The sequence below is a fragment of the Geospiza fortis genome, unplaced genomic scaffold, assembly GCF_000277835.1.
Source record: "Geospiza fortis unplaced genomic scaffold, GeoFor_1.0 scaffold7, whole genome shotgun sequence".
Lineage (NCBI taxonomy): Eukaryota > Metazoa > Chordata > Aves > Passeriformes > Thraupidae > Geospiza > Geospiza fortis.
The window spans coordinates 2,925,727-2,943,814 of NW_005054344.1; the positions used below are offsets into that span (position 1 = coordinate 2,925,727).

General features: G+C 36.4%; 1 protein-coding gene across 1 annotated transcript; it reads right to left on the minus strand.

Annotated features, from left to right (window-relative positions):
* Positions 1-291: 291 nt before the first annotated feature.
* On the minus strand, positions 292-17,974 carry CALB1 (calbindin 1). Its single transcript, XM_031058509.1, has 10 exons — positions 17,903-17,974; positions 13,391-13,465; positions 8,661-8,744; positions 8,516-8,572; positions 5,488-5,565; positions 3,188-3,243; positions 3,051-3,090; positions 2,910-2,963; positions 2,711-2,782; positions 292-2,278 (listed from the first exon to the last, which is right to left on the minus strand). The coding sequence occupies exons 1-10, from the start codon at positions 17,966-17,968 to the stop codon at positions 2,165-2,167; spliced, it is 696 nt and encodes a 231-aa protein (XP_030914369.1). The 5' UTR covers positions 17,969-17,974; the 3' UTR covers positions 292-2,164.
* Positions 17,975-18,088: the final 114 nt, after the last annotated feature.

The window sequence follows — 18,088 nt, forward strand, 5'->3', positions numbered from 1 at the left end:
AACATGCTGCCTGTGGGTGACTGAGACCTACTTTCTGTGTTGTGTCCTGCAGCAGAGCCAGCTGGTGGGCAGCAGCAGTAACACAAGGGTGGCTTCAGAACAGGTCTGTGACAGTTACCTTTACTTATGTTCAGGAAGACAGGTTTCAATTTCTGTGGTGACTCTGTCAAAACACTTCAAAAGCTTCATCTCTCGCTGTAATGATGTAGCAAACATATTTTTACACACAAGGTTTGGGGCTTTTTTCTTTACACTTTTAAACTGTTAAAATAAGGCAAAATCCAGGGTTTCAAGTGGACAATATGAACAATATCAATCATTTATTGTACTGATAGGCAGATTCACTTTTCCTTTACTTCAGGTACACAATTGTATTTCACATTGCATAGAGAAGAGACAAGCAGGTAAGATGTTAAATCACTGTGCATGGAGTGGGAGTAAAACAGTGAGAATGAACTGGCTTAACTTTATTTTACTTTTTTGTGTGGTTTTTATTCCCAGCAAGATCCCATTCAGTACCACCTACCCCTTAACTTTCTGCGGCTCAGACTGGAGAGAGCCCAAGGCCATTAGGCCATTCCTGAAATGGTATTTAGTTGTTTGAGTTCACCTGAGGAATTCAAGGATTCATTTCAGTGGGAGTTCATTGACTGTAGTCTTGAAGGATTGAGCCACTTTGTTTGAGACACATTTCAAATAAAATGCATTTGCTTCCATATGTTAAATAAGACACAGAAGTGCATCTGAGAAGTTGTGTATAGCTAATCTGCTAGCCTGGAATTGCTTCCAAAACAGTTGTACATGGAGGCAGCATAGGTTTATTGGCATTAAGAGACAGCCCAATTTCCTTCCTTCTCCAGTACTTATTGGGAGCAGTGGCCTGGACATTCATTAAGTTGTCTGGCATAAAATTGGTGTAAAGTAAAAAGGGAGCCAGGCCAAAAAAAACCCAAGGATGCAAGAAGATAGGGCTGCTTCATAGTATAGTTCCCATTTAAAAAATACATCTCTAATATAATAAAAAGCAGAGCCCACCATGTAAACTAAATTACTAAATTGTTATAAAATCTGTATTATTTTTTCTTCATTTAATGTCAAATTTTAATGCTAGTGAGATAGACTAATAATTCAGTGTAAGATCCAAGGAGGCACATTTTTTAAAATAGTCAGTTTGTCCTTTACATGGTACAGATACAAGAATCCAGGAGATACACAAACTAGACACCAATAATCTTAGGATATTAAATTTAATTATAGATTACACAGAATATGATGTAAAAACAGCAATTTACTAGAATAATTATAACCTGCAAAATGTGAAAATAGTTTAGAAAATGGATTGTCATATTCTCTGACACAGCAATAGTCATGAAAGGTACACTTATAATATCATATGTTAATCTGTGTATTAACTATACTACCTGTCATTTAGCCAGGATTTCAAGACAGATTAAAGGCATTTATTTCTGAAGTGCCTATGTTTAAATTCAGTAAAACAGCTAGATTGAGAACACTATATTTTTATCAACTACTGCATGGAGATCTATTCCAGATAAATGCTTTGTCTATATGCTATGAATTCGCAATGAGAAGAGTATTTGTAAGACTGCAGAGAGTACAGACAGTGGGAGGTTTAACAACTCAAAATATTTCTTAGTGCCTTATTAAATTTTTGAAATCAGACATGCCAATGTCTCTTTCCTATTTCAGACCTAGATCATATTTAATCTGAATTCATGTTTCATATTTAAAAACCCCACATGTATTTGTTTTGGGAAAGTTCGTGTTTATGTGTTGATCTTTTTGTCATGTAGTTTAACAAGAAATGTTGCAAGTGTCAAAGGATATGATGACCACAACAATGTCAGCAGGTTTAATTTTTCTCCAGCTGTGTTTATGAAAGCAAAAACCCAACCAAAACCAACCCTCACATATTTAGTTTCTTTTTGAATATACAGACTGGCCCAAACACTGACATTCTCTTTATCAATCTTATTGTTACAAAAACTGTACATTACAAACAGTATAGAAACAAACTGAAAGGAATGTGCCACACATCCTGGCTAATTTTCTATATGCAGTTTAAAAATACAGCCTACTCCCTTATAGTGCACAGTTATTGTGTAGAGTACATCACTAGTTAAGTGGACATGATAGAAGAGCTCTAGTTTTCCTCAGCACAGAGAATAAGAGCCAGTTCTGCTCGGTAAAGCTTTCCTCCATCAGACAAGGCCATGATGCTTTTCTTGTATGTTGCAAGGTTGGTAATGTCTAGTTCCTATTTAAAGAACAGATAATGCTTTATAATCCTGTTTAGTTTATCAGCACGAACAAATTTACTTCCAATGGCAGGAAATGAGAAAAAATCCCAGGTATTGTCAGCCTGTCCCACAGTTACACACTAAAATATTTTTTATATATTTGTACATTATCCATTATATGATAGCCATATGTTAGCTTGCTGCTAGCTGGTGTCTCAGAAGCAAGCAAGCTCTTGACAGTGTAACTGTGTAATCACAACTCCCCTAGTTCAGGATTTACACTGCTATTATTTCCACTGCTATTATTTCCACCACAGTTTTTAGTTGTACTTTGACTTCAGGAATTATGACTTAGAAGCTCTATATTTATCTTATTAGGGTGGATTAAAGCGTCCTTAAAATCCAAATTAAATCTAATCTCTAAGGGGAAAGAAGCCCTCTAGGATTACCTTTTTGTTCTTTTCACAGAGATCCTTCAGTAGGGCATCAAGTTCATTTTCATCTATATAGCCATTGCCATCCTGAAAAATACCATTAAAGTTTAAACATTTATTTTTAATTCCAGAGGTTATGGCTAGTTCTTCACAAATTCAGAAAACAAGTGCCAATAAACTACACCATTAATAAAAACATTTTTTAAAGACTTACTTGATCATACATCTCAAAGGCATTATTGAATTCTTTTGCACACATTTTGACACCCTAAATGCCAAAAGGAAAACAAACCCATTAATGACACCAGTTATGTGTGATGGTAACAGGTTACCTGAAGAATGTGAATATTCATACCTGAAATTTAATAAGAAAATTTTCCTGTACAGGGAGCAGTCTTTGGAGAGAAAAAAAACAAAGGTTAAAATATTTGACTGTTCCCATTACAGCATTTGGTATATGATATTTGTTGTGAAAAGAAACAGAAGACATACCTGGCCAGTTCAGTAAGCTCCAACTTTCCATCATTGTTTGCATCAAACATCCTGAGCTGAAAGAATATATATATTTAATATATCAATCAAAATTAATCAAGCTAATGAAGAAAACACTTATTTGGAAAACTTGAATCCAATTAACTTTGTCCTGAAATTATGTCCCCAGGTCACATTTGCTGTGTAATCTGTTTATTTTAAGTACTGACTAAGTAATTTTTAGTAATTAATTCTACTGCAAAATCTTGATAAGAAAGCAGCTGAGCAATTCTGATTAACCTGCAGTAAGGTAGGTCTTAGCCTGCCTACACTGCTGAATGAATTTCCTGTATGAGAAATGTGCATGTTATTATTTATAAATGAGAGGAGTGTTGATGTGATAACATTTTACTTTTGACTTCATATCATGATTGGGTAATAGAATCATTATTCTCTATTCATAAAGATGTAAAACTGTTAAGTGCAATAGAATCCAAGGCATTCAATTCTCAAGACAGAAAACAACTGACATTTCATTCAATTGAATAGGTCTAACTATTTAAGTAAAGAGAGTATTTTTTTACTGTGAAATATTAAAGAAAAAAAGTGAACAGATGTTGCAGATGATCCTATTTTCTTGATGGTATGAAAATATGAAAATAAATATCTCCAAATAAGCATAATTAAATTATAATAATAACTATGTTAATATAATTTCACAAAATAAGTTGTTGTTATTATTATTTCTAATAATTTTTAATCGCTCTACTATTAATGTGTTTTCCTTTGAGGCCTTAAAAGAATGAGTTCCTGCCGCTTGAAAGGCACAAACAGCTTGTAATAGCTGTTAGAAGTAGATGAAGCTATTGTTCCTGCATAGGACTTTTCCAATATTTATGTCTCTATAGTTCCATTTTTCTACTTTTGAACATTAAGTTGCACTTGCTGTGCAATAAAAGAGTCACAGAAGCAGCAAACTACAAAGCATTGTATTGAAAGCACCACCACCCACACTGCATCCCATCACCTTCAATCCCAGTAATTTGAGATGTCATTTATAGGTAAGAGGAAAAGCAACATCCTGTACCAAGGTATATACATAAACATATATCCTTTTAAAGAGGGAGCTAATGTCATGCAATGAAAAAAGGCCTAATTTCACTTTGTTAATACGCAATAAATGACAAAGGATACCAGAAAAAAAGTGACCAATTCTAAGAACATTTATTTCTACACAACACCATTGTTCCTTTTAACACTTCCTTTGTATAAAAGCATCTGCCTTGTGTAAACAGAATTGCATTTGAGGGACGTAAGCAGAGGCAGCTGTGAAGTGAACTTATTTTGTATTTTGATGAGTTAGTGGCTGGCTCTGCCTGCCAGCAGCTGCTCAGGTTGGTGTGGTTTTTTATTATCCTTCTGTTTTCTGCAGAGACGATTGGAGAGCTAGGCTTATTTTTTTCTTTTTTTACTAAATTCTTCATCAATGTGTGTCTCTGCAGAGGCCAGAACTTATAGCACGCTTTAGGATGGAGGTCAAAAAGCTCCCTGAATGAAAATGTTATCTTCAGCAGTGAAGGAACAGTGACAATTCTATGTAAATGTTTTATACTGGTACAATGAACCAGCAGACTTTTTCCATGAGAAACACAAATTTTGTTCAGCCAATCTTAAGCCAGTTTGAGGCCTAGTTCATCTACCTAGCACATTTTTGATTGTTACAAGTATTTCAGGATGAAAACAAGCTGGTAAAACAAAAAATGTAGATTTATACATTTCCTGAAGACCAGAATTCTGTCTTTTTTTCTTGAAAAGCCCATGCAGAAGCCAGTACTGGTCCTTACCATGGAGTGCCATAGCAATGGGATGGATGGATTGTTCAAAGGATGGGATGACCAAGGAAGCAACAGTTTTGCTATAGTGTTTATCTAAAATATCAATTATCTTCCTTGAAGCAAGGGGAGGAAGAAAGTGTGAAGTATTTGTAAATCTAAGGAAGCCACTATGCAGTGATATCTTTTAAGACAAGAGACAGACACAGCACTGAAAGAAGGCAAAATATAGAAAGTAACAGCAAATTAATTTGATCTAAACAATATAATTATGACAAGAACAATTTTGGTCCTATTAAATGTGAAGACTGGTAGCAGCACAAGGGAGCAAACCAGGGAAAATACAATGGCTTGGCATGATACTATATAAATACCAAGAAGGTTAAAAATTCCTGGACTTTTCTTTTTGAGCAGTACTGTCCACTAACCCATTATGGGCAGTTACTGAGTAACTTCCCATTAACCCATTATGCCTTTAAATAAACTTACCATTATTTCTGTGTATTCTGTTAGCTTTGAGTCTTCAATCTGCTTATTTGCTTTCTGTAATAAATCTTTCAAGAAGCTCTGTTGAAATAAATATAGTAATAGGTGAATTTTTATCTGCAGTGTAAAATGTTTGACTTGCTAATTTCAGATTAAAGGGAAATACTATTTTACTTCCACTTTAGTATTTACTACTGCAGTGCCAGATAAGTAGGAAAAAATATTTATTAACAGCTAAGAGTATATGTTTCTTTTAGTAAGTTCAAGTATATTGCGTTCTATTTGGAAAAAGTAACTAGTAAAACTTCATGCATTGTATGCCATGTGTTGTATTGTGAATTTGGAAAAAAGTTTGGCTTTCAAGTATACTGCTTCTTAATATGTACTATCAGTAAACTAAACTAATTAACCTTGGGTCTCCTTGAAAACTTGTATGCCTAATCACTTCTTGCAGCATCTGAACAATTTTACAGAAAGGATCAATGATTAATTGAGTTTTGTCCTTGCCTGTGGCATTACCTGATGCTAGAAGCGAACATTGCTTCTTCCTACTTTGTATTTTAAATGTGTGCAGCCAATTTCATTGCATTTTTGAATGAGAATTTGATGTCACATGACTTGAAACACCAGCCTTTTTTGCTTTAAAAAATAAGATGGTTTCCACTCATTCCATGTTTTACATTTCTGTACTAGATCTGTGACATTCAAAACAAGAAAGATACCAAATTGTAAAGCAAGGGCATTACAAGACCTGATGAAGGACCTAATTCCTGTCATCAGTTGGAGTGTCATCATCCTTGCAGAATTTGTGGCCACATTTCAAGACAGAAAATGGGAGAGCTAATAAGGAAATATGCTTGTATTCCTGGACCTGAATGCAACCATGTCAATAGTGGTATGACTAACCCTCCCTAGAGTTCTTACAGCCTGGCCCCCCCCAGGCTGGAGGCCCTTCCTGGTAGCTTGTATAATGAAGAACACGACTGAAATGTTGTGAATGGATGTTACAGAAACATGTTTAATGTTTAATGTTGTGTGCTTCAATGCAAAATAGAACTGGAAGGGAAATTAAAAGGCTATTCAGTCCATGTCTCAAGAAAGGATTCGATCTATCCAAACTTCCTGAATTAGTCACTGATCTGAGCTATTGCCAAACCTTTCCTAAATACAGGCAGTGATGAAGAGTCTGCCTCCCCCTTAGACAACATATTCTACTGCCATTACTATTGTTAGAAAGTTTTCTTGATTTTCAGCTTAAATTTCACTTACAAAGTTGTAAGTGGGTGTACCCCTCCCATAGCAAATACTTTAAAATGTTTAGGCTTGCCAAGAAATACTGATCTAAAAATAAAACTGGACATTTATGTCTTATTTTCAGTGTTAAAATGACCTCTTTCTCTGAGGCAAACGAAACCTCCCAGCACAAGAGAGATGAACCATTAGAGATTCAGTTAAAATGTCTTCATTCTTCAGCTGGCCCTCAATCAACCCTGCCTTTTAAAATCTATTTTAAAATATAGCAGTCAGCAGGCATCATCTAACAGCTGGAGAGTTCTCAAGTGCTACCTTTTCCTGATCCTGCAACTTTAAAAACTGGTCTGGTGCAACCAGTCAGCAGAAGAATGGGCTTGTCTGCCTGAGCATTACCCTAAGCTTAGATCCTCAGCAAATGTCACACAGATATCAAACTCAAAAGAAAAAGGGAAAAGGAAAAAAGATGTGAATTTTCTGTGATGGATTTCTTTTCTGAGCAGAAGAACAGTAAAGATTTTGAAGAGTTTGATCTCCTGGTGCTTTATTTAAAACTTACATCACTCTTCTTTATGCCACATATGGACCAAATAGTCCAAATTGGACTAGATGGATAAACACAGATAGTTCTCTTGATATGAATTGCTTTGATTTCTTTGAATGTAAAGCTACAATAATGAATCCAATGCAGTTGAACTGTGGAAGACGGCACCTTTCTACTCAGAAAGCTGCTGTATACGAGCATCTCTGCTATGAAGAAAGGCAGAGAGAATTGGGACACTTAAGCTTGGAGAAGAGGAGCTTCAGGAGAACATCATCAAAGTATATAAAAACTTCAAGAGAGGCTGCAAAGAAGATTGAGCTAGGCTACTGACAGGACCAGAGGCAATGGTCACAAAGTGAAAAACAAAATGTTCCCTCTGAGTATCAGGAAACACATTTTCACTGCAAGGATGCCATAGCACTGGCACAGGTTGCCCATGGAGGCTGCCGAGTCTTCATTCTTGAGGACATGCAAAGACCATCTGAACAAGGTCCTGGGCAACTGGCTTTGGGTGGTATTGCTTGAGCAGAGGGGCTGGACCAGATGACCTCCTGAGGTTCCTAACAACCACCCTGTGATTCTGTGACACTAACTCAGCATTGACAAATTGGTGTTGGTTGTATGACTAGGGAAATGAAATCACTCTTGTTTCAAGATTTCTTAACTGTGCAAGGCCAAGATGGCTAAGAGTGTAACCTTGATTCTGCTCTTATTTGTTCATATTAAACCAAGCAGAGGCAGCACAATACCATTGGTGTTAGTCTAGCAGTATTAGAGTTAGGAAATTGAAGAGTTATGTAGTACTTGAGACAGCATCAACTGTCCACCACTATTAATCACTATTAATAGTGATTAATAGTAATGATGCTCTTACGAAAAAACCTAACAAAGCAGTTCTTTTCCCTAAGAGACCAAAAAAGATAACCAATATAGCTGTCAGAGACTCATCTTGCTTTCTTAATCTTTCTTACTTCTAAGCTACCTGGTACCCTAAGTCATTTGATACCAACCCTAATCTGAATTAAAACATGACTTAAAAAACATTGATCAGATTAGAGTTTCACTTTAAATAATTTACTGGCGATAAAAACCATCAGCTAATTGTATTGCATTTTTTGTCACGTTTGAAATGCAAAAACATGCACAGGTGGGTATCTGAAGAAAGAGATAGCAGCACAGGCTGTAATCCAACACCTGTTCTCATGTTGTGCATGCTCATAGATGACACTGGTTTACCTTAAGTTCCTCAGAATCAATGAAGCCACTGTGGTCACTGTCATATTTCCTCCATGTCTGCAATCAGAATGGGAATGCTTTAATGATATGTTTATGGCAAGCAGGTCTTTGATGGTTTTGTAACAGACAACTTTTCATACTGTACCTGCATGAAATCTTCACTTGACTTTAGCTGCTGGCATCTGAAGAACAACAGGAAATTTTCTTCCGTTGGCAATACCTGAGCAAGCTGTAAGAGAATTTAGGAAAGATTAAATTTTGGCTCTTCATCAGGCCAGCTGAGCCTGTAATAGAGTATGAATATTTTTTAAATTGTGGGAAATTCTTTGTGCTCATACTGCTGCTGCTGTATTGTGGCCCACTTGGAAGCTTCATGCTGCTAGCTGCAGTGTTTGGAAGGTGCCTCTGAAAGGCTTCTGGCCTGCAGCTTTGTCATAGCCATCAAGGTCAAACAGAACTTGAGGTCTGAGAGGAGGGAGTGAGGTAGCACTTTACCAAAAGGGTGGAAAAAAATTCACCCCTGCAGAATTAGAATCTTTATTAAAATCCATTGAATCAGCATGAAAGGAAAGCATAACACAAGGATTCACAGAGGGTAAGTGTGAAGGACCATGAATTAGAAAACAGAAATATAGACTATTCAGATACCAAGGAAGAGCAAGAAAGAAAGGAACGCTGACATGAAGAACATGTGTGTAATGTAAATGGTTAAATATAGGGAAAAGCCAGGAGAAAAAACCCTGGAAAATAGGGAGGGTAAGGGATGGCAGTTCTCATTTGTCAGTCACAGAGACATGTTAAAAAAGAGCTATAAATAAAAGAAAGGAATCAAGAGGGCTTTTAGCCCTGCAAAACCAGGGATGGTTCTTCCAATGCCTCTTCTCTACAAAAGGCTTTTTTAAAATCAGACATTATTGTACTGATTATTGAAAATGTTCATTTACTATAACTCAATTTTGGCAAGTGACAAATGTAGAAGATGGAAAGTATGCTGTATAATTTAATGTAAATTCATGATTTGTTTTTAACAAAAGCCCAATTTTTTTTTCTGTTCTCAAAATGTATGAAATATGTTTTGATTAAAAAAACTTTTTACTTGAAGAATAGACCAGCTGTGCTTACTATGGAGAAAATGGAGGAAGACAGATTTCTTAGCTGCATTCTTTTATGTAAAATGACATCTGCAGACTTTCTGGAGTCCCATCTTAAAATTTTGTTCAAATTTTTGTTTTTCTGCCTTCGTTTCACACCCTCGAATCTTTTGTTCTGCCTATTTCAGTGCTATTGCCTAATTGCTGAGGCTTTTTTATTGGGAACCAGCAGAGCTATAAGTGACTTCAGCTCTCACCTCACAGACACAACAAAGTTATGGAGACATATCTCTTGTTTCTCTAAAATCATATGTGCAGGAATCAGTTAAATTCTTTCATTGTTGGTACAGCTGAAAAGACACATCAGAGCACTCTCTTTACCGAAATGGCGCAGCTGATGACAGGCTGTCAGGCCCATCAGAACCTTCTGAGTGCTTTTGCTAAGTGGCTGGACATGAAATCAAAATCAACCCAAGAAATGCGTTTTTGTCAGCAGCTTTCAAAACCTACTCCATCATAAATAGAATAGACACGTATGGGTGAGTATATATTTACGTGTACACAACAGCTAAATGTGTCTAACTCTGTCCTGATTTATGAAAAAATGTCTTTATTCCTCTCATGACAGAAAAGCTTTGATTTTTAGAGTATGCTCCTATTTAACAGCAAATGTTGAATGGAAGAACTATTCAGAATAAAAAAGATAGTTTGGGTAAAGTGACTGATTATAACAATGGGAAAGGATTTGCTTGTGTGGAAAATATAAATAAGATGTCGTTCAATGACATAGCTAACTCCTGTGAATTTTGCAAGGGCACCATAAAATAGTAACTGTCCAAAGGATCATTAACAGCTTATTAGCAGTATGAAACTGTAATTGAGGCACAGAATATATTACCTCTGAAAGAAAATTACCTTATTTTAAGCTATACCTCTCACCCTTTCTAAGTCTCAGGGGAAAGCATTAAATTGCTTTTTGTGGAAAACTCTGCAGTATTAAAGGGATTAGTAGATTGTGTGGAAACTGGTTCAACTTCCCAGTCCCAGTTTTATACCACTACCAAGAAGAAAGATGAAAACCCGGTGCTGTTTTAAGTGATGACTTTTTTGTGGGGATAAGCACAGGGGGACTTTGTGAGCATCTCTGAGTAAGAGTGCAGACCACTGCAATTCTGTGTATGGCAGCAATAGTAGTTTAGTGAGCTTTGAGCTTTGCTGCTTTTATGGAGAAGGTTGGTTATCTCTGGATCACAAATAATAGAGGACAACTACAAAGCCTGAGACTGGTTTGACTCCTCTCTGGTCAGCTGCAGGCTGAGGTGTGTCTTTATAGCCTACCTAGCAGAAAAAAACCTCTCAGTACCTAAACCAATATCAGAACTATTTTCTAGACATTGTTCTCTAAGTAAATTCCATTGATATTTAATGCTATTTAAAATGCCTTTTGCCTGATAGAGTGAATTTGCTTTTTAAAATCCCATAATAGAGCATGGGAGTACAAAGAATATTTTAGGCTAATAAGTAGTCGATTTTTTGGCAGCAGTAATCTTCAAATAATTTGAATGTGAAATTGCTGCAGCTCTGAGTTTTGAAACCTTGGGTTTCACAGCCACATTTTAGTAAAAGCATTGATCTCAATGAGTACAAAAGGTGAATTAAAGGTCTCTTACACAATGGAAAGAAAGTGGGCAGGTCAGGCTCTGCCTTTAGCTGGAGGACACTGGATAATAGCCAGCAAACTAACTGCAGTGTGCTTGCAAAGACAGAATCAACACTTGATCTGAGATGAAAATCCACTTTTTCCTCTATGAAGCCACCCAGGCCTCCTCTTTATCTCAGTCAACAGACCTTTCCTGAAAGCTCATTATTGGCTGGCACATGCTTTGTCAAATGCTGGGTGTCCATTTTGAGGGCCGGGAGTCTGAATGGCTTTACGTAAGTTTTCTTGAACAGCGTCCACACAGCTTTCAGAAAAAACTATTTGATGTGCTATGTAAATGGGAACAATCGGGAATTACTGGATAATTTTTTTAATATAAGGAAGGAGAGTCAAGTCCCAAGTACCAACTTTAATATCATACTGCTTGGCACGTACCACACATTTCATGAGTCCCATCAGCAGTTTCCAAATCAAGCTTCATGCTGATGTAAGGGAAACAAAATACAGCTATTGGGTTTGGAAACTGCTATATTAAGGGAAAAAGTCCCTTCAGCCACTGAACTCCATACTATCACTATTCAGTTGCTTCCGTGAATGCTGAGCATGCTTGGCCCTTCACTGGGGGTGGTGAGCCATATCAGACCCTGTTGGATTTGCTCATCTTCCCTCATTAAGTCAATATCAGAATCAGAAATAGAATTTGAGAGGTAAAACTTCCAGTTATCTTTCCTAAGTGAAGAAGCACAGTCTTTTTCAGGCACTGTTCACACACTCTTCTTGCATCACTGCTGGCTCCACAGATATTCAAAAAGACTAATTTAAATAAAATTCTTCAATAACAAATAAAATAACATTTGTTAGTCCAAAACAAAAAGAGTTGTTATACCAAATAAACTCTACTTCTTTCTAGATACAAAGCTATTTGATCAATGCTAAGTAAGCTATTTGATCAAAGCTATTTCCAATGCTAAGTATTGTTAAAAGATGCACTTTTAAAAATCAACTGTGGCTGCAAATGAAACAAATTGTTCATATTTCTGTGGTAGTTTAGTCATAATTACATATGTCTTTAAGGAAGTATATAAAATTCAGACATACAACAAAGGAGAAAAGGTATGAAACGATCTGTTGTATCAGCAGTGATACTTTCTATTGACTTCTACAGATTCTATTCAGTCCTCAGTTTTAAAATTAGATACTGACCCAAAGCTGGTCACTGTAGACATTTTGGAGGCCTGGCTTGTTTCCAGCTGGTTTTTAATTAGCTCTCTAGGTCAGATTTCTTATTATCAGGAAAAAATACAGTATAATTTAATAATAAAACCACAGTCTCACTGCACTCAGTGTGACATAAATGAGTCATTGATTTAAGCTCAGAGAAGTGACTTCTCAAACTGTAACCCTATAACCCAACAAACTCTCCTTTTTGAATTGCAGTGCTGAAGAGTGAAATTCAGAGAAAACACAATGGTTCCCTGCTTCCTATCAAGTTGTCTAAGTTATACAATTGTTGAGCAGCTGTACAAGGAGAAGCTGGCTATCTTCAGCCTCTTCAGAAAATGGGAGTAAGGAATGTGAGAATTTTCTGCCTGCAGTTCTGTTAAAGTTCAAGAAATGAAATCCTAAGAAATTAATTCTTAGTCATAATTAACATGCTGACTTATTGGGTTACATATTTGGGGTTTTTTAGAATAGACTACATACAGTGACTGCCCAATTAACTTCACTCAGATGTTGTCATCACTATTAGGAATGGTGACAGAGCATGAGTTCAAAATCACAGGTAGCACTATATCACATTATTTCTCATCAAATTACCTTTTTAATTTAAATTTCTGAAATAGAACTTTGCTTTGTAGAAAACTTAAATTGCTGTTGCTGCTTATTTGTATTGAATGAAGAGAGAAAAGTTAAATGAATTGTGGTGAAATGTCTGGAATGTGGTAAGGAATACATTACTTGTTAATGAAAAAGTTTCATTAGTGAAAAGAAAAAAAAAAGATCTCAAGGGCGAGGAAGAAATATTCTGTGTATCTGAAAATCCGAGGTATTGGCATATTATGCTCACATTGTTCTGTGCTAAATGTATTTTCTTCAAGTCAAGTTACAAAGTAACTGTCTTACCTCAACTATACCTATTTTTCCATCAGTAGATTTCCCATATTGGTCCACAAAAGCTTTCATTTCAGGAGTTAAATCCTACAAAGTTAAAATGATAGAATCATTACTTTAAAATAAAAGAAACATATGTAAACATACTTGAATAATCTATTATTTGCCAAATAATATACCACATTTAATGAAGTACTCACACATTGCAGCTACACTCATCAAGTTTAAATGAATTTTTTTTTTTTTTTTTTTTTTTTTTTTTTTTTTTTACTTCCTACGGAATTCTATTATAGCTGGTGTGAATGATTGACATCTAAATGCTTAGAACGCTATTTTCATTTACAGATTGAAAAAATTATAAAGACAGATGTGTTGGAAGATGTGTCTAACAGTCCCTTTGTTTGAGATGGTGACAGTGAAGTTCATAGGCAATTATTACTCCATTTTCTCAGTTTTCATTTTTAAATTAGTAACTTGAAGGCAGTGCAGAATCTTTCAAAATAAGGAAAAAATTTCTGTATAATACATCTGAAGACCAAAATAGTCTTTCCACGTCTTTGAGTGGATTTTTCCTGAACAATGGATGCTATTTTAGTCTTAAAAATCTCATCACAATATCATATTTTTCACTGTTTAGTATTTGGTTATCATGGAAACAGAGTCAAAGTGTCACTGCTTAAATGTAGAAAGGGAGATTTAGTCAGGAGAAAACCTTAAGCAGTACCTTTAATCTGACAGAATAAGCCATCATTGTTGTCCATATAAATTATGGTCCCTGCTATACATCTGTCTTCTAAAGACTATTCTCATTCTAGGCTTCTGCAAAAAGTGCCAGCCTTGGGGTAAATATCTAAATATTTGATTTCACACTTCAACTTGACCTGCCTTTCTTTGATATGAGATGTCATCAACCTTCAATACTGATTAAACTTTTAATTTTCATTGTATTTCTTAGAGGTGGAAGCTAGTGAAATCATTCAGCAAGAATAGGGTTGCAGTTATACTGAAACACTGGACAATTCTACAGTTACAGATGAAGTTATTGGAAATTAAAGGTTTAGTTGTTATAATAGATCTGATTATATAGGACCTAAGTGATTTTCTCACTGGAGACACGGGGACTCTCAGCTGTACAAAGTCCATTGTAGCTTGTCCCAAATTTCACCTGCCAAAGCTAACTAAAATGTCAGTTCCTTGTGGCTGATACAGCCACGGCCTAGTATCCTATTTCTGTCAAAGTCATCCATAGCAAGTTAGTAATTTGCCGTGCCTTTAATTAGAGATGTGGTTATTAATACAATGGACTTCAAAGTCACCTTTCATCTAATGATCCCATAGTGGGGACAAGTTTGCTTAGCAGATAGAATGGAGAATTAGACACTTGGATTTTAATTAGTCCTGGTTAAATATTTTACTAATCTTTCTAATAGCAGCTCTGCAGTGCTGGACAATGCCCAGCCATTGAAGGAGGCACAGTTGATTACAGGTTAAACAAACCAGGAAACTTATCCTCTAGTTCATTATTCAGAAATTATGGTGAGTTTTTTGGTGTTCACTTAACCTGCTCATGAGCTGCTTGAAGAGTTATTAATGTTATTCAAATAAATACTTTTGGTCAAAAAATTGCCTAAACTTAACCAAGTCTAGTCCTAAACCTGATACAGATGCAGTGCTCACTTTTTGAAATTAAGAAGCCAGCCCTTCATGCTTTAATCAGACACATCAGAAAAGATATTATTCCAAGAAGTGGAAAAAATTAGCTTTTTCTGATACGATTTGACAATGTAAGGATAATTGGCACTACAGAAACACTGACATAATTGTACTCATAAATAACATAGTTCTGTGCAGAAATTGTCACTATCTATACAGGCAGGGAAAGTTAAAAACAGATGTGGAATAGCTCAGACCCACCTACTGGCACTTTATCAACCCCTGCGCTGTCACTTATACCCCAGGGTTTCTTTTGGCAATTGGCACTCCCAAATAGAGAATGTATTGCGTAAATGTGGTTCACAATAAACAGAAACTATGTTGATACACTTTTGTGGCTTTTATCTTTAAAAAACAGTTCATTTAGCATGGCTGAAGTTCTACCAGATCAATTCAGTATCTACCATAATGCATGAAACAAAAAGGCCTAATGTTTCTAAAGCCCAAGCACTAAACCTCCTGAGTAGACATTCCCCCCTTCCAGGGGGGCTAGCCTCAATCAAGCTGCATGCCACCTCTCTGTCTGAGAAAAAAGCAGCTGTGAAAGTACAGGCTTACTGAGTGGATTAATGCAAGGATTAGCATCAGAACATAATTAGAACAGTTCTGCAGTTGGGAAGAATATTGGGAAATATTAAACCATCCTATTCAATGACAGCATCAATGTGATTCTTTAATGCATATGGCATGACTGATGTAAAATCCAGATATGAAGAATGCATAATTGAATATTTCAAAAATAGTGAGCAGAAGAGTGACCTGAAATGCAGAAGTTAATGATGACAAAGAAGCTTTGGGGTGTTAAAAGAAGGACAGACAAGGAAATTACATATAACCTACACTAGTTTCTCAATGTGTCCCTCCTGGCAAAAGAATAGATATTCAAAGATACTGAATTAGTATCCCATGAGACAAGGAATGAACTAATGAGATGCTTGTTTAGCAAATGAGCCTTCAAGTGCAAGAACCAGGTTAGATTTGAAATCTAAGACGACATATAGCCATACTCCAGAGCCCACAGAGCAGGTGCTGAATTTGGTTTTGCTACTGTAGATTGCTCTTTTCAGCAGAACACTCCAAAGCTAGGTTTGAATCAGAGAAATGGGACAGAAAAACCTAAACATCTGAGCATTTTTAAAATACAGTGTCAGACACCGTCAGGCGTTATTTTAAAAAAACCCACATAAAGTATAACATTTGTAGCAGATAAGAATAATCCTGCAAGGGCTTCCATGTTGCTTTGAGTAGGCTATGTTTTTAAGAGATCCACACTTCCTTCAAGAGAGAAAAGATCCTGACCTTAAAATTATAAATATTTTTTACCTTGAGCCTCTAATAAATTTTTAACTACTCAGTGACATATTAGCATTTCTACTAACAAAGCCATTCATACTAAATATAAAAAGGCTTCAATATCTTCTTTCTAGTGGGCAAACTTCAGTTTCCTGTGCTTTAGCATAGAAGAGAGATTTGTTCTGTTGCAGTACTTGAAATGTATCAAAGTTGTTTAATCTTTTCTGTGGAAAAAAAAATAGACCTTTTCCTTCTAAAACACCCACACTTATTTTCCAATTTTCTGTTTTGTTTTGAATTTTTTAAACTTCAATTTTGTGTTATTTTATTTTTAATTTTAGTTTGAACTTACACTCAGGAAAATGAGAGCCTGCATCAACATCTCTTGTCAGAATTAACTGCTACCTAGAATGCAGTAACATTAGAGGCATTGCTGAGAGACAGATTTTCATATGTGTAAAGTTTGTGCTCAAACAATTTATGTGATACAATTTTCCACAAAACCAATTAAGGTTCATATAAATTATTTTTTTCTGCATTTAGATCTAAAATATATAGGAACTTTCAAAGCAAAGTTAATTCTTGAAAAGCTATTTCTTAATTTGGAGGCATTCTTATTAGAAAGTATTAATCTATTTTCTCCATGCACACATCATCCTCTTAAATTATTTCTTTTTCTGTTTCTTCAGAATTCTTTTAGCATAGATTCACTTAGACTGATTCTATTAAGTTATATATTGGGCTTCGATGCTAAAAGTGGCTGTATTTTTACACGGAATCTTTAATTTCTTTCTTTCTCCCTTTTCCTTTCCCTCCCAGCATGGGTATTGTTTGGAAGAAATTAATAATAAATTTTTCAACAACTCATACACAGATGTGTTTTGACAACACTTTCAAGAACTTCGCTGTCTCTCTGAGCCATTTAAGCAGCCAGGATTTGGTACTCATACTCCTGGTGAAGAGCAGTGTTTAGGAGTCATCTGCAGATCTATTTAGTGACCACCAAGGGGCAGAAACGCATTTCAGCCCGTGCTGCCCATTAGGTGAGAAATTAACAGTCCAACTACCCTGAAGTGATGGGTACCTCTATTTTTTTTTCTGTGCCTGCGTCTCTCCCCCTGTCCCCGCTAGTTTTAATGAGTACATTGAGTACATATCTGGACCAGATCAGATTAATTGCCATGGGATAAGGTCCCATCCAGGACAGAAAGACAGCATCCATACATTTCCTGACTTTTCTTTTTAAGCGCTGTCAGAAGTATCAGCTTGTAGCCTCGCAAGGTTCGAGCGGGAGCCGCTCATCAGTGAGGAGGACCCTGGTTTCACCTTTCCAAAGCAGACGGTTTATCGGATTTGCAACCTGCTCATTCCTACCCAAGCTATTTCCCTGTGCCCGGCGCAGCAGGTGCGTGAACTGCGGGATGGCAAGAGAGAACAGAAGGAATCGGGGCACTGGAGTTCGCTCAAGAAAACTCTTCTTTCCCGAAGACGGAAAAGTGGGACGAAACATTAACCTACCAAGCCTGCCTTCTTCCGTGCCTGCTGCAGCTCCTGGATGAAGTTTTGTAGCTCTTTCCCGTCCATGAACCCATTGCCTGAATGAACAACAGAAAGAGTTACGGCTGCCGTCACCGCTCCCTCCAAACTCTCTCGGTTCTCCAGCGCCGGCAGGGGCGTCTCCGACCCGGCTGCTCCCTCCCGGCG

What these genes read in the sequence shown, in the direction of transcription:
- CALB1 (XM_031058509.1), bottom strand. Translation starts at nt 17,968, where the DNA reads ATGGACGGGAAAGAGCTACAAAACTTCATCCAGGAGCTGCAGCAGGCA. An exon ending in CACGGAAGAAGGCAGGCTTG is followed by an intron (nt 13,466 to 17,902) that starts GTAGGTTAATGT and finishes TTAACTTTGTAG; the next exon opens with GATTTAACTCCTGAAATGAA. An exon ending in ATTTTCTTATTAAATTTCAG is followed by an intron (nt 2,964 to 3,050) that starts GTATGAATATTC and finishes TTTGGCATTTAG; the next exon opens with GGTGTCAAAATGTGTGCAAA.